Source organism: Episyrphus balteatus, chromosome 4, assembly GCF_945859705.1.
Source record: "Episyrphus balteatus chromosome 4, idEpiBalt1.1, whole genome shotgun sequence".
Taxonomy (NCBI): domain Eukaryota; kingdom Metazoa; phylum Arthropoda; class Insecta; order Diptera; family Syrphidae; genus Episyrphus; species Episyrphus balteatus.
Window position 1 is genome coordinate 22,936,090 of NC_079137.1, and position 15,148 is coordinate 22,951,237.

The following is a 15,148-nucleotide window of genomic DNA, read 5'->3' on the forward strand; positions in this document are numbered from 1 at the left end:
GAATGAATGCTAATAGAAATTTTTTTTTGCTCAATACCTTCGTTTTGACATATTATACCATACCTCAAAAGTCTAGAAAAATCTCATGTCCGCAAGTCGCGATTTAAGGCTCAAACAGCGAAATTAAAATTTTCGAAATAAGTAATAAAAGAAAATGGTATTATATGCACATATGATACATGATTTCGAGGTATTTTTTAATGCTGATTCCAAAATATCGAAAGTGTATTTGCATATACATTAGACTGGGCCAAAAAAAAAAAAAATATTTTTTTTTCTGAAAGTTACTTCGAAAATCTTGTTCAGGATGATGAAAAAAAAATTTGGTGAAAATTTGAGCCGTTAAAAAAAATTTTAAGAGGTCTATCATCGGTGTTTTTTATTTTTATACATGATATGATGTTTTACAACAGAACTGTTAGACGATCAAAGTAAAAAAAAAATTTGTTCATTTTTGCTTATATAAAATTAAATTTCCTACAAAAAAGATCTGATTGAAAATTTTCGTCAGACGAGCCGTATTCGAGTAATTAAGCTTTTTAAATCGAAGTGTTTTTTCAATTTGACTGTTTCACTTTGGAATTTTGTGATGAGCAAATAACTGAATAGAAAAATAAAACCACGATAGATTCTTATAGGAAATTTAATTCTCTACAAAAAAGGTCTTGTAGTAATTTTCCCTAAATTGAGTTCTAAAGAAGTTATTCACGATTTAAATCGAGAAAAAATTAAAAAATCAATTTTCAATTTAAAAATTTTCTAATTCACTGAAAATTCAATATTTTCAAATTAGCAAGATGTTTTCTTGTAGGGACTTAAAAGTTCTATAAAAAGTTCCCTGGCAGCAAATTAATTGCTTTAACCGTTAAGAAGATATTCGTATCAAAACCAATGCCCACTGATTTCAATAGTTTTCGTATGACAAGTATGCATTGCGATTCGAAGTAACTTTCAAAAAAAAAAATATTTTTATTTTGGCCCAGTCTAATATACATACTTTGTCAAGAACTGTTTTGTTTGTTTTTTTTTTTTTTAATTAATTTATTTTATTATTAAAAGTTTATGATATGTCTTCGGTGATGTTTATATAAGTTTTTTTTTACTACACGAAATTTTATGATTGGCCCCTTTTTTTGTCTCGGGACCCTTTTTTTGGCCCCTTTTTGATTTTTTCCAACGGCAACACTGCCAGTAGGCAGGCACATAAAGCAGTCTGCAGCAATAAGTGGTCAACCACTCAGGCAAAGTTCGGTTGCAAAGGTAAAAAAAAAGTTGAGATTCAATATTGAATACCTCCTCCTTTTTGGAAGTCGGTAAAAACGGTTTGAGCTAAAAAATTGGGGTCTGGATCAAAAATCTTGCTTGCAAAAGCTACAATAGGCAAAAGAAAAAAGTGCTTTTTTAAAAATGTATGGGTGGAGCTACAAAATCAATTTTTGCGCAACAAATTAGCATTTAATTAGTTAAAATTTTGGGCATCAAAAAATAATAATTTTCCCATTTGCGTCCACTAACTTCAATCTTATTTTAGCGGAATTTTGAATATCAAAAAAACTTTTGAGGCGAAAACATCCAAGTTTGAGGAATTGAATGGCATTTATAGCGCTACAAATTTGGAAGTCAACTAAACTCATTCATTATTATCATTTCAGAATTTGTCCCTAACTTCAGATTTATTTTATTGAAATGTTATAAAATGCAAAAAAAAACCTTTGTTTTTGATGTTACCGGCTGTAATGTGTAATTTTAATTTTTTTTGAAGCTGAGCTGAAATGTGTACCAATTTATTTCAGAATAATTTCTATCGGTGTCTAAAAAACTGCCTTTTTGTTAAAAAAAAATTGGTTCAATCTTTCCTATATCTCTTTTATTACCTGAGATATCTTAAGTTTAAGCTTTAAAGCCAAAGACTAACTTAATTTAATCTAAAGTTTAAGTTCACTGGTCAACAATATTTTTGGCACAGTAACCAACATATATTTTTCTGAAAAAATAACAAAAATAATAAAAAATTATTAAAATTATTTTAATTTTAAGTGGAGTGAATGAATATACATAATTCAATTTTAAAGTTCAAGTGACCTCAACTCCAAATTTATAAAGCGTTTCGCCCAGGTCACTTGAACTTTAAAATTGAATAACGGAAATATTTCGAAAATGGAATTCAATCAAATTTTTCTGACTTCAGATTCGAAATCAGTACCCAAAAACCTTCAGAAAAGTATATTTGGTTCTTGTGCCAAAAAAAAGTTTAATTTTGTTGACCAGTATTATCATTGTAGCCAACCAACATATTGAATTCGTCGGGTTTTAACTAAAACAGTTTTGGTCGTACAAGAAAATTTAATATACCAAATTGTAGGAAATTTAGAGTTGTACTAACGTTATTATGAGAACAGAAAAAAATGTAGAACACACGATCAACTCCAAAAATTCACATACCTCCATTACAAAACAAAAAATTATTTAATACTAAAATTAAAGACTGCGTTTTTCTACAAAAAAAAAGACAAAAAAATCTATTAAAAATCTATTCTACGATAAACATTAGCCGAGAAAATCACAAAAACTCATCAAATGGCGGCCAAACCACACATTTTGGACAAAACAAATATTTTTTATGTTCGTCTCTCCTTATATGAAATATCAAATTAAAATGCTTTCCAAAAATTCTCAGATGATTCTTTAATGCATGTAGTATTAAGAAAACAAGATTTTTGACACCCACCCCACTCTTTCGCCCACCCGCTTTCCCCTAATTATTTTGTGGCCAATTTATTTTCCCCTTTAAATTAATTTATTTTTTTATTTTCACACCAACCATTGTCTGCCTGTAATTTGTTTTTTTTTTTTTTTTTTCAAAAAATCATTGGCACTGGTCTACAAATAGTTCGTACAAAAATAAGCTCCCAAAAAGTACCTTCTTAAAGTAATAATTAAAAGAGTAGGTACATTAACTTTGCTTTACTGCACTCCGCTTAACTGAAAAAATTGGTTAACTGAAACAAGGAATTTAATACGGAGCTTTTTTCAATACTTTCCATGCAAAGTACTTCGGATAATTGAACTTCGGTTAACTGAAAACATCTTTTATCTGAAACAAACAATCTTGACTTAAATGAATATTTTCACCTATTCAGCTCCACATAACTGAGTTTCATGAGTCGGGATACTTTCAAGATCTTTAATAATTTTAATTTATTTATTTGTTTTTGTTGTTAAGGTAGGTAAGGTAAGGTAGGTACAACGTGCATTTCCCCAGCCCGGACCTATCGCAAAATTAAAAAAAAAAGTATGCAAAAGTTTTGTACAAGTTTTGTACAGTTTTGTACAACCAAAGCCGAGTTTTGTACAAGCTTACAACAAAAGTTATAGCCAATTGAAAGTACCGGGCTGTGGAAACGTTTCCCCAGCCCGGACATTTTTCAAAACTAAAAAAAATTTAAAAAAAAGTATGCAAAAGTTTTGTACAAGTTTTGTACAGTTTTGTACAACCAAAGCCGAGTTTTGTACAAGCTTCCAACGAAAGTTATAGCTTATTGAAAGTACCGGGCTGGGGTAACGTTTCCCCAGCCCGGACATTTTTTAAATTCTATCAAAATTTAAAAAAAAAAAATTCTAAAATTATCTACGAGTTTTGTACAGTTTTGTACAACAAAAACCGAGTTTTGTACAAGCTTAGTTTAATAATTAGAGTAGATTTTAGTTTACACTGGGTACATGCGTACCCAACCAGCTATATCCAAAACTAACAAAATTTAAATGCAAATTCAATCTAAGAGTAATGTACAGTTTTGTACAGATAAAATGGTACATCTAATTTAATTGCTGATGTTAATAAAAGTCGATACAAATTCATTCTTAAATAATAACAAAAATCTACATAGTATGTGTCCTTGAAACCTATTTAGAATATTACATACAGTTTTCCCAAAAGTATACTACTAATTCATAACTTATGAATAAATCTCCCTGAGGTATGCAACGCATTTTTTTTAATAAATCTCCCAAAATATGAAACATTTCCAAGGCGGAAATAACTTCCAAATGTACATATATGCAAGTTATTTAAAATTTTAAAGTTTGAAGTATGTAGTAAGAAACAAGGAGCAGATAAATGAGTCAACTACCATTTTGGTTTTTTTTTTCAAACAAATAACGTTAAGTGAATTAATAACGTACAAAAATAAGTGAAAGATTCAAACGTGAACATTTTAGGAAGGTTTTTCAGACTGGAAAACATACAAAAAGGATGCAGAAAATTAAGATTTTTGTTTTGAAAATAATTTGTATTTTTTTTTTTACAAAATAGAAAAAAAATATTTTACTTATTGTCCTTTTTCAAACATTTTAGTCAATACATCTTTTGCAAGTCCAAATAAAACTGTATGAACAAAACCGACAGCAAATTCAAATAATTTTTAAATTTAAAAAAAAACCAACTACATATATTTATACACTGAAGGAAAAAACAACTTAAAATCAACGAAAAACACGTTGATTCAACTGTTTTTCGGAATCAAAGTAGAACATCGTTAATTTAAAGGTGTTTACCGTTCTAAAACATGTTAAAATCAAAAATGTTTTAACTAGAGCCTACTATTGTAAGGTACACATGCTTCACATGTATTTAAATTATTCGTGACGAAGCAGTAGTCCATTGAAATGTTATATTAACCTTGCATTTTGGGTAGGACAAGATTTTTTTGTTTTGATCTGTAGGGGAGGTTAATGTGAGTATACAATCCAGTTTTCGGGGTTGAAAGCCCCCCCATTTGGCCTCCATCTTGGAAAAAGGGATGTAAACTGTTTTTTTTTTATCGATATCTTGCGAATCGTAAGTCCCACAAAAAAAGTGTCTGAAGCGATTTTGTAGATAATTTATTTTTCTACAATTGTGATTAAGGTACTTTTTTCTGTAAAATTGAAAATAAAAAAGTTATACTTGAAAATAGATGTACATTTTCAAGAAAAAATTCTTTGAAGGGCCATACCTAGCTTTTTTCTACAACTTTTATTGAAAAAATACTCATGACAGTTTTTAAAGATCATTTAATTTCCAACAATTTGCTGTGCTTATTTTGAAGATTTTGTTTATATAAAGCTGCTGTAATTGTTTTACAAAAAAAGGTAACAATTTATTTTTGTGCTTTTATGTTTATTTAATTTTATTTTACTTCAATACAAGCTGATTCAGAAGGATATGTAAGTTGGGCTAAAACAAACTATAATGGGGGTTCTTAGAAAAAAGTAGTTTTGTTTTCTTTTTAATTTCTCGAAAACGACAAGACTTTTTTGCATCCGGTTTTCTGTTTTTGTTTAAAAACATATAGGTAACAGCATTGAATTTTGAAAACTATACTAATACTTAATTATATCAAATTTTGAAAAATTCGAAATATTTTTTTCGTATTTTTTGTAAAAGTTTTTATTTTGAAAATTATTTTTTCAAAAGCTATTCTATGAAACAGGTTTATTTAAAAATAGTATTAAAAAAAAAGAATTTTGGCTTTACAAAAAAATATAACACGTTAAAATAGGTGTACAGTTGATTTTTAGTAAATTTTTTTCAAAAGTTAGACAATTTGTTTTTAGAAAATTGCCCTCCTGACTAAACGGTAGGGAGTGGACCACCTATACTTTATGATTTTTTTCTTGTTTTAGCCCAACTTACTTATCCTTCTGAATCAGCTTGTATTGAAGTAAAAAAAAAAAATTAAATAAACATAAAAGCACAAAAATAAATTGTTACCTTTTTTTGTAAAACAATTACATCAGCTTTATATAAACGAAATCTTCAAAATAAGCACAGCAAATTGTTGGAAATTAAATGATCATGAACTGTCATGAGTATTTTTTCAATAAAAGTTGTAGAAAAAAGCTAGGTATGGCCCTTCAAAGAATTTTTTCTTGAAAATGTACATCTATTTTCAAGTATAACTTTTTTATTTTCAATTTTACAGAAAAAAGTACCTTAATCACAATTGTAGAAAAATAAATTATCTACAAAATCGCTTCAGACACTTTTTTTGTGGGACTTACGATTCGCAAGATATCGATAAAAAAAAACAGTTTACATCCCTTTTTCCAAGATGGAGGCCAAATGGGGGGGCTTTCAACCCCGAAAACTGGATTGTATACTCACATTAACCTCCCCTACAGATCAAAACAAAAAAATCTTGTCCTACCCAAAATAGAAGGTTAATATAACATTTCAATGGACTACTGCTTCGTCACGAATAATTTAAATACATGTGTAGCATGTGTACCTTACAATAGTAGGCTCTAGTTAAAACATTTTTGATTTTAACATGTTTTAGAACGGTAAACATCACCTTTAAATTAACGATGTTCTACTTTGATTCCGAAAAACAGTTGAATCAACGTGGTTTTCGTTGATTTTAAGTTGTTTTTTCCTTCAGTGTATAAATATATGTAGTTGGTTTTTTTTTAAATTTAAAAATTATTTGAATTTGCTGTCGGTTTTGTTCATACAGTTTTATTTGGACTTGCAAAAGATGTATTGACTAAAATGTTTGAAAAAGGACAATAAGTAAAATATTTTTTTTCTATTTTGTAAAAAAAAAAATACAAATTATTTTCAAAACAAAAATCTTAATTTTCTGCATCCTTTTTGTATGTTTTCCAGTCTGAAAAACCTTCCTAAAATGTTCACGTTTGAATCTTTCACTTATTTTTGTACGTTATTAATTCACTTAACGTTATTTGTTTGAAAAAAAAAAACCAAAATGGTAGTTGACTCATTTATCTGCTCCTTGTTTCTTACTACATACTTCAAACTTTAAAATTTTAAATAACTTGCATATATGTACATTTGGAAGTTATTTCCGCCTTGGAAATGTTTGCATATTTTGGGAGATTTATTAAAAAAAATGCGTTGCATACCTCAGGGAGATTTATTCATAAGTTATGAATTAGTAGTATACTTTTGGGAAAACTGTATGTAATATTCTAAATAGGTTTCAAGGACACATACTATGTAGATTTTTGTTATTATTTAAGAATGAATTTGTATCGACTTTTATTAACATCAGCAATTAAATTAGATGTACCATTTTATCTGTACAAAACTGTACATTACTCTTAGATGGAATTTGCATTTAAATTTTGTTAGTTTTGGATATAGCTGGTTGGGTACGCATGTACCCAGTGTAAACTAAAATCTACTCTAATTATTAAGCTAAGCTTGTACAAAACTCGGTTTTTGTTGTACAAAACTGTACAAAACTCGTAGATAATTTAAGAATTTTTTTTTTTTAATTTTGATAGAATTTAAAAAATTTCCGGGCTGGGGAAACGTTTCCCCAGCCCGGTACTTTCAATAAGCTATAACTTTCGTTGGAAGCTTGTACAAAACTCGGCTTTGGTTGTACAAAACTGTACAAAACTTGTACAAAACTTTTGCATACTTTTTTTTAAATTTTTTTTAGTTTTGAAAAATGTCCGGGCTGGGGAAACGTTTCCACAGCCCGGTACTTTCAATTGGCTATAACTTTTGTTGTAAGCTTGTACAAAACTCGGCTTTGGTTGTACAAAACTGTACAAAACTTGTACAAAACTTTTGCATACTTTTTTTTTAATTTTGCGATAGGTCCGGGCTGGGGAAATGCACGTGTAGGTACACATTATGTAAAAATTGTCTTATGAATAATTGAAAATAATTGAAATATATAATACATGTCGAACATACCTAAATAAATTTGTTTTTGCTTTTTTTTTGTGTAACTCCGCTTATGTAAAACTAGTTTCAGTTATACGAAGTTCGTTTAGCTGAAAACTCAGCTTAAGTGAAACAAATTTTCTGCAATTTTAGTTTTCCAGTTAAGCGAAGTCGTCTGTAGTTCAATAAAATCTAAGCATTATTATAGTCGATAGTTTTCATTCGATAGTTACACTGATCTCTATAATATACACTGGATAGTGAATGTTATTCAATTTATAACAGTTTTCTTGACTCCTGTCCTAGAAAAAGTGAGACAGAGTCACTGATCTTGCCATAGACATGGACAAATAACACAAAAGATGTGGTACTCCGCGCAGTATTCACTTTTCTCAAACGAAAATACGCTTTTGTCACGCCTATAAAATAATTTAATTGAATTAGGTATTGCAAATAGTTAAATCAAAAAGGGTAGAGTGCATTTTTGTTGGTATACTTTTATAAAATTTGAACAAAGCGCTCTAAGCTTTTTGATCCAACTATTTCCAATAAATCAATAAGTGCGTGATAAATGCGTATTTTTAGTTTTTTAAACTATATATTTTATTTTTTACTTTTAAGTCTTATCATGATTGAAAGAAGGATCGATTCGACTTGGGTTGTATTAGACCCTAAAGCCCCTCCCCAAGATCCGGACTACTAAAATATTGTGTTGTCATCCGAACTACATATATGTACAAGGTTTCAGTTCGATAAGATAATATTGAAAGTAAACTAAAATTGATTTGGGGTGTTTCGACCCCCAAATGCACCTTCTCAGAGTCCGAACCACTAAAATATTGTATTATCATCTTAACTTCATATATATACAAAGTTTTAGTTCGATACGATAATTGGAAGTAGGCTAAAATTGATTTGGGGTTTTTCGACGCCCCAATTCCTCTTTTCAGGATCCAGACCACCAAAATATTGTGTTGTCATCCGAGCTACATAGGTATATGTATGTACAAAGTTTCAGTTCGATACGATAATTGGAAGTAGACTAAAATTGATTTGGGGTGTTTCGATCGCATAATGCCCCTCCCCAGGGTCCAGACCACCAAAATATTGTGTTTTCATTCGAACTACACATATGTTCAAAGTTTCAGTTCGATACGATAGTTGGAAGTAGACTAAAATGGGTTGGTGATGAATGACCAAAACCCATAATCCCAAAGAGAAAATCTCCAAAGCCAAAATCCCCAAGACAAACCTGGGTATAGACCAAATCTCCAGGAAAAAATCTCAACAAAAAAAAATCGATCTCTACACATGTGTTTCAGTTCGATACGATAGTTGGAAGTGGGTTTGTTTGTTTGTTTGTTTGTTTGTTTGTTTGTCTGTTTGTTTGTTTGTTTGTCTGTCTGTCTGTCTGTCTGTCTGTCTGTCTGTCTGTCTGTCTGTCTGTCTGTCTGTCTGTCTGTCTGTCTGTCTGTCTGTCTGTCTGTCTGTCTGTCTGTCTGTCTGTCTGTCTGTCTGTCTGTCTGTCTGTCTGTCTGTCTGTCTGTCTGTCTGTCTGTCTGTCTGTCTGTCTGTCTGTCTGTCTGTCTGTCTGTCTGTCTGTCTGTCTGTCTGTCTGTCTGTCTGTCTGTCTGTCTGTCTGTCTGTCTGTCTGTCTGTCTGTCTGTCTGTCTGTCTGTCTGTCTGTCTGTCTGTCTGTCTGTCTGTCTGTCTGTCTGTCTGTCTGTCTGTCTGTCTGTCTGTCTGTCTGTCTGTCTGTCTGTCTGTCTGTCTGTCTGTCTGTCTGTCTGTCTGTCTGTCTGTCTGTCTGTCTGTCTGTCTGTCTGTCTGTCTGTCTGTCTGTCTGTCTGTCTGTCTGTCTGTCTGTCTGTCTGTCTGTCTGTCTGTCTGTCTGTCTGTCTGTCTGTCTGTCTGTCTGTCTGTCTGTCTGTCTGTCTGTCTGTCTGTCTGTCTGTCTGTCTGTCTGTCTGTCTGTCTGTCTGTCTGTCTGTCTGTCTGTCTGTCTGTCTGTCTGTCTGTCTGTCTGTCTGTCTGTCTGTCTGTCTGTCTGTCTGTCTGTCTGTCTGTCTGTCTGTCTGTCTGTCTGTCTGTCTGTCTGTCTGTCTGTCTGTCTGTCTGTCTGTCTGTCTGTCTGTCTGTCTGTCTGTCTGTCTGTCTGTCTGTCTGTCTGTCTGTCTGTCTGTCTGTCTGTCTGTCTGTCTGTCTGTCTGTCTGTCTGTCTGTCTGTCTGTCTGTCTGTCTGTCTGTCTGTCTGTCTGTCTGTCTGTCTGTCTGTCTGTCTGTCTGTCTGTCTGTCTGTCTGTCTGTCTGTCTGTCTGTCTGTCTGTCTGTCTGTCTGTCTGTCTGTCTGTCTGTCTGTCTGTCTGTCGGTCTGTCTGTCTGTCTGTCTGTCTGTCTGTCTGTCTGTCTGTCTGTCTGTCTGTCTGTCTGTCTGTCTGTCTGTCTGTCTGTCTGTCTGTCTGTCTGTCTGTCTGTCTGTCTGTCTGTCTGTCTGTCTGTCTGTCTGTCTGTCTGTCTGTCTGTCTGTCTGTCTGTCTGTCTGTCTGTCTGTCTGTCTGTCTGTCTGTCTGTCTGTCTGTCTGTCTGTCTGTCTGTCTGTCTGTCTGTCTGTCTGTCTGTCTGTCTGTCTGTTTGTTTGTTTGTTTGTTTGTTTGTTTGTTTGTTTGTTTGTTTGTTTGTTTGTTTGTTTGTTTGTTTGTTTGTTTGTTTGTTTGTTTGTTTGTTTGTTTGTTTGTTTGTTTGTTTGTTTGTTTGTTTGTTTGTTTGTTTGTTTGTTTGTTTGTTTGTTTGTTTGTTTGTTTGTTTGTTTGTTTGTTTGTTTGTTTGTTTGTTTGTTTGTTTGTTTGTTTGTTTGTTTGTTTGTTTGTTTGTTTGTTTGTTTGTTTGTTTGTTTGTTTGTTTGTTTGTTTGTTTGTTTGTTTGTTTGTTTGTTTGTTTGTTTGTTTGTTTGTTTGTTTGTTTGTTTGTTTGTTTGTTTGTTTGTTTGTTTGTTTGTTTGTTTGTTTGTTTGTTTGTTTGTTTGTTTGTTTGTTTGTTTGTTTGTTTGTTTGTTTGTTTGTTTGTTTGTTTGTTTGTTTGTTTGTTTGTTTGTTTGTTTGTTTGTTTGTTTGTTTGTTTGTTTGTTTGTTTGTTTGTTTGTTTGTTTGTTTGTTTGTTTGTTTGTTTGTTTGTTTGTTTGTTTGTTTGTTTGTTTGTTTGTTTGTTTGTTTGTTTGTTTGTTTGTTTGTTTGTTTGTTTGTTTGTTTGTTTGTTTGTTTGTTTGTTTGTTTGTTTGTTTGTTTGTTTGTTTGTTTGTTTGTTTGTTTGTTTGTTTGTTTGTTTGTTTGTTTGTTTGTTTGTTTGTTTGTTTGTTTTTTTGTTTGTTTGTTTGTTTGTTTGTTTGTTTGTTTGTTTGTTTGTTTGTTTGTTTGTTTGTTTGTTTGTTTGTTTGTTTGTTTGTTTGTTTGTTTGTTTGTTTGTTTGTTTGTTTGTTTGTTTGTTTGTTTGTTTGTTTGTTTGTTTGTTTGTTTGTTTGTTTGTTTGTTTGTTTGTTTGTTTGTTTGTTTGTTTGTTTGTTTGTTTGTTTGTTTGTTTGTTTGTTTGTTTGTTTGTTTGTTTGTTTGTTTGTTTGTTTGTTTGTTTGTTTGTTTGTTTGTTTGTTTGTTTGTTTGTTTGTTTGTTTGTTTGTTTGTTTGTTTGTTTGTTTGTTTGTTTGTTTGTTTGTTTGTTTGTTTGTTTGTTTGTTTGTTTGTTTGTTTGTTTGTTTGTTTGTTTGTTTGTTTGTTTGTTTGTTTGTTTGTTTGTTTGTTTGTTTGTTTGTTTGTTTGTTTGTTTGTTTGTTTGTTTGTTTGTTTGTTTGTTTGTTTGTTTGTTTGTTTGTTTGTTTGTTTGTTTGTTTGTTTGTTTGTTTGTTTGTTTGTTTGTTTGTTTGTTTGTTTGTTTGTTTGTTTGTTTGTTTGTTTGTTTGTTTGTTTGTTTGTTTGTTTGTTTGTTTGTTTGTTTGTTTGTTTGTTTGTTTGTTTGTTTGTTTGTTTGTTTGTTTGTTTGTTTGTTTGTTTGTTTGTTTGTTTGTTTGTTTGTTTGTTTGTTTGTTTGTTTGTTTGTTTGTTTGTTTGTTTGTTTGTTTGTTTGTTTGTTTGTTTGTTTGTTTGTTTGTTTGTTTGTTTGTTTGTTTGTTTGTTTGTTTGTTTGTTTGTTTGTTTGTTTGTTTGTTTGTTTGTTTGTTTGTTTGTTTGTTTGTTTGTTTGTTTGTTTGTTTGTTTGTTTGTTTGTTTGTTTGTTTGTTTGTTTGTTTGTTTGTTTGTTTGTTTGTTTGTTTGTTTGTTTGTTTGTTTGTTTGTTTGTTTGTTTGTTTGTTTGTTTGTTTGTTTGTTTGTTTGTTTGTTTGTTTGTTTGTTTGTTTGTTTGTTTGTTTGTTTGTTTGTTTGTTTGTTTGTTTGTTTGTTTGTTTGTTTGTTTGTTTGTTTGTTTGTTTGTTTGTTTGTTTGTTTGTTTGTTTGTTTGTTTGTTTGTTTGTTTGTTTGTTTGTTTGTTTGTTTGTTTGTTTGTTTGTTTGTTTGTTTGTTTGTTTGTTTGTTTGTTTGTTTGTTTGTTTGTTTGTTGTTTGTTTGTTTGTTTGTTTGTTTGTTTGTTTGTTTGTTTGTTTGTTTGTTTGTTTGTTTGTTTGTTTGTTTGTTTGTTTGTTTGTTTGTTTGTTTGTTTGTTTGTTTGTTTGTTTGTTTGTTTGTTTGTTTGTTTGTTTGTTTGTTTGTTTGTTTGTTTGTTTGTTTGTTTGTTTGTTTGTTTGTTTGTTTGTTTGTTTGTTTGTTTGTTTGTTTGTTTGTTTGTTTGTTTGTTTGTTTGTTTGTTTGTTTGTTTGTTTGTTTGTTTGTTTGTTTGTTTGTTTGTTTGTTTGTTTGTTTGTTTGTTTGTTTGTTTGTTTGTTTGTTTGTTTGTTTGTTTGTTGTTTGTTTGTTTGTTTGTTTGTTTGTTTGTTTGTTTGTTTGTTTGTTTGTTTGTTTGTTTGTTTGTTTGTTTGTTTGTTTGTTTGTTTGTTTGTTTGTTTGTTTGTTTGTTTGTTTGTTTGTTTGTTTGTTTGTTTGTTTGTTTGTTTGTTTGTTTGTTTGTTTGTTTGTTTGTTTGTTTGTTTGTTTGTTTGTTTGTTTGTTTGTTTGTTTGTTTGTTTGTTTGTTTGTTTGTTTGTTTGTTTGTTTGTTTGTTTGTTTGTTTGTTTGTTTGTTTGTTTGTTTGTTTGTTTGTTTGTTTGTTTGTTTGTTTGTTTGTTTGTTTGTTTGTTTGTTTGTTTGTTTGTTTGTTTGTTTGTTTGTTTGTTTGTTTGTTTGTTTGTTTGTTTGTTTGTTTGTTTGTTTGTTTGTTTGTTTGTTTGTTTGTTTGTTTGTTTGTTTGTTTGTTTGTTTGTTTGTTTGTTTGTTTGTTTGTTTGTTTGTTTGTTTGTTTGTTTGTTTGTTTGTTTGTTTGTTTGTTTGTTTGTTTGTTTGTTTGTTTGTTTGTTTGTTTGTTTGTTTGTTTGTTTGTTTGTTTGTTTGTTTGTTTGTTTGTTTGTTTGTTTGTTTGTTTGTTTGTTTGTTTGTTTGTTTGTTTGTTTGTTTGTTTGTTTGTTTGTTTGTTTGTTTGTTTGTTTGTTTGTTTGTTTGTTTGTTTGTTTGTTTGTTTGTTTGTTTGTTTGTTTGTTTGTTTGTTTGTTTGTTTGTTTGTTTGTTTGTTTGTTTGTTTGTTTGTTTGTTTGTTTGTTTGTTTGTTTGTTTGTTTGTTTGTTACAAATGAAGCTTATTAAAGCTTCAATTAGAGTCAACATTTTTATATGAATCCACTATCCAGTGTTTTAAAGAGATCAGTGGATAGTTCACATCATTTTAGACAACCATTACTGTTAGTTAGATGAACCTTATTTCCCCTTTTTTTAAACTTTCCCAAAACCTTTTTTGAAAAAATTATTAAAATGAAAATCAATATCGATGCAGCTGCTTGATATGTACAAAATGGAGGAAGAAGCTTACAAAATTCAAGGAAAGTCGGAATTTTTCGCTTAGATTAAAATAAAAATAAATAAATTTATTAATAAAAATTAATAAATTAAACAAGAATACAAAATAAATAAAAATTGTAATTGAAACATGAGTTTAATTTCTGTAAAGAAAAGTGATACAATTAAATGTATTAATGTTTATATTTCCAACCATTACTTAAGATATCGTATACCTATACCTACTTTCTGTGACAACAGTTATTTGGGCAACATCATTCTAGTAATTGATTAAATAAATGTGATACATCAATGTGAACTGCGATTTGTTTTCTTATTCGTTTAATAGTACACTCAAATAACATTTTCACATAATAAAAATTATGAACAGGATCTTATTTGCATATTTATTATAAGTCTGTGTAAGTCTGAGGTATAAAAACAGAAATTGATGTATTCTGAATTTCCCGTCTCAATTTTATTAAATTTATTTATTTCAATTCATAGGTATTTGAAAAAAACGTTCAAATTTTTAACATTTCATGTTCAGTAGTTCTTATTTAAGGATCCCTCCATATAACCTCATAGAGGATAAACACATGTCAAAAATGTATAAAGAAAATTATGTACATTTCATGTTCAAGGTACGAATTAATAACGAAGAAAAAATCACAAAAATAATAAACAAAACGCTTTGGAGTTGAGGTCACTTGAACTTTAAAATTCAAGGTACGAATTATTTAAGTATTTACGAAAGAAGATAGACGGTCAGCAAAATCAAAACTTACAAGGACTGACTTCTGATTCTGCACGATTTTTGTTACCAAAAACACAAAACCTTTTAAATTTTAATATATATATTTGTTGAGTACACACTTTTATCTCCGACCAACAGAAAACAAAATTATTTCAGGAAGTACGGAATTATTAAGCGCCTTTTTTTTATAAAATTTTGTGATCTTTCCAACATAGAACTTATGATAGAAAACTACAAAATCCTGAATTTAGGAAACTTTTTCGCCCTCTACCTTCTTGTGCTGGTTCTTGGAAGTGTAAAGCTCACATAAAGGTACAAAATTTGAACGTCAATATTTTTTGCTCGACCAAACATCAGTTTTAATCTTAAGATCTAGATTTCCAGAAGCAATAAAATGCAAAGAAAATACTGTCAATAATATTTTTGATTTACGCTCGAATTTTCTCCTTATTTAATTGTACTAAAATCTAAAAATATATAAAGTCAAAATGAAGTTTGTTATTTAAAAAATTAAACTATCAGAAAATGCATAGCATATTTAATTTAATTACATATTTTTGTATCAAGTAAACATTTATTTAGTAAAAAATATAGTCTAAATAAATTATGTAATGTATACAGAAGAAAACACACCGATTAACTTGTAAGTAAAGCAATCAAATATTTATGAATTATTTTGCGCTTTGAAATAAAACAATATAATATTACACTTTCTTAATTTAATATTTGAATTTACTGCAAAGTGGAATTTTATTACTGACTTACAAAT

At 29.7% G+C, this 15,148-nt stretch overlaps 1 protein-coding gene across 1 annotated transcript in view; it reads left to right on the top strand.

The window, feature by feature from the left end:
- The window catches only part of LOC129919157 (1-phosphatidylinositol 4,5-bisphosphate phosphodiesterase), a 360,368-nt gene extending 346,427 nt beyond the window's left edge, over window positions 1-13,941 (top strand). Inside the window, exon 17 of the mRNA XM_056000005.1 lies at window positions 13,621-13,941. Within this exon, the coding sequence (XP_055855980.1) occupies window positions 13,621-13,689 (69 nt within the window). The 3' untranslated portion in view covers window positions 13,690-13,941. The remainder of the gene's footprint in view (window positions 1-13,620) is intronic.
- The last annotated feature ends 1,207 nt before the right edge of the window (window positions 13,942-15,148 follow it).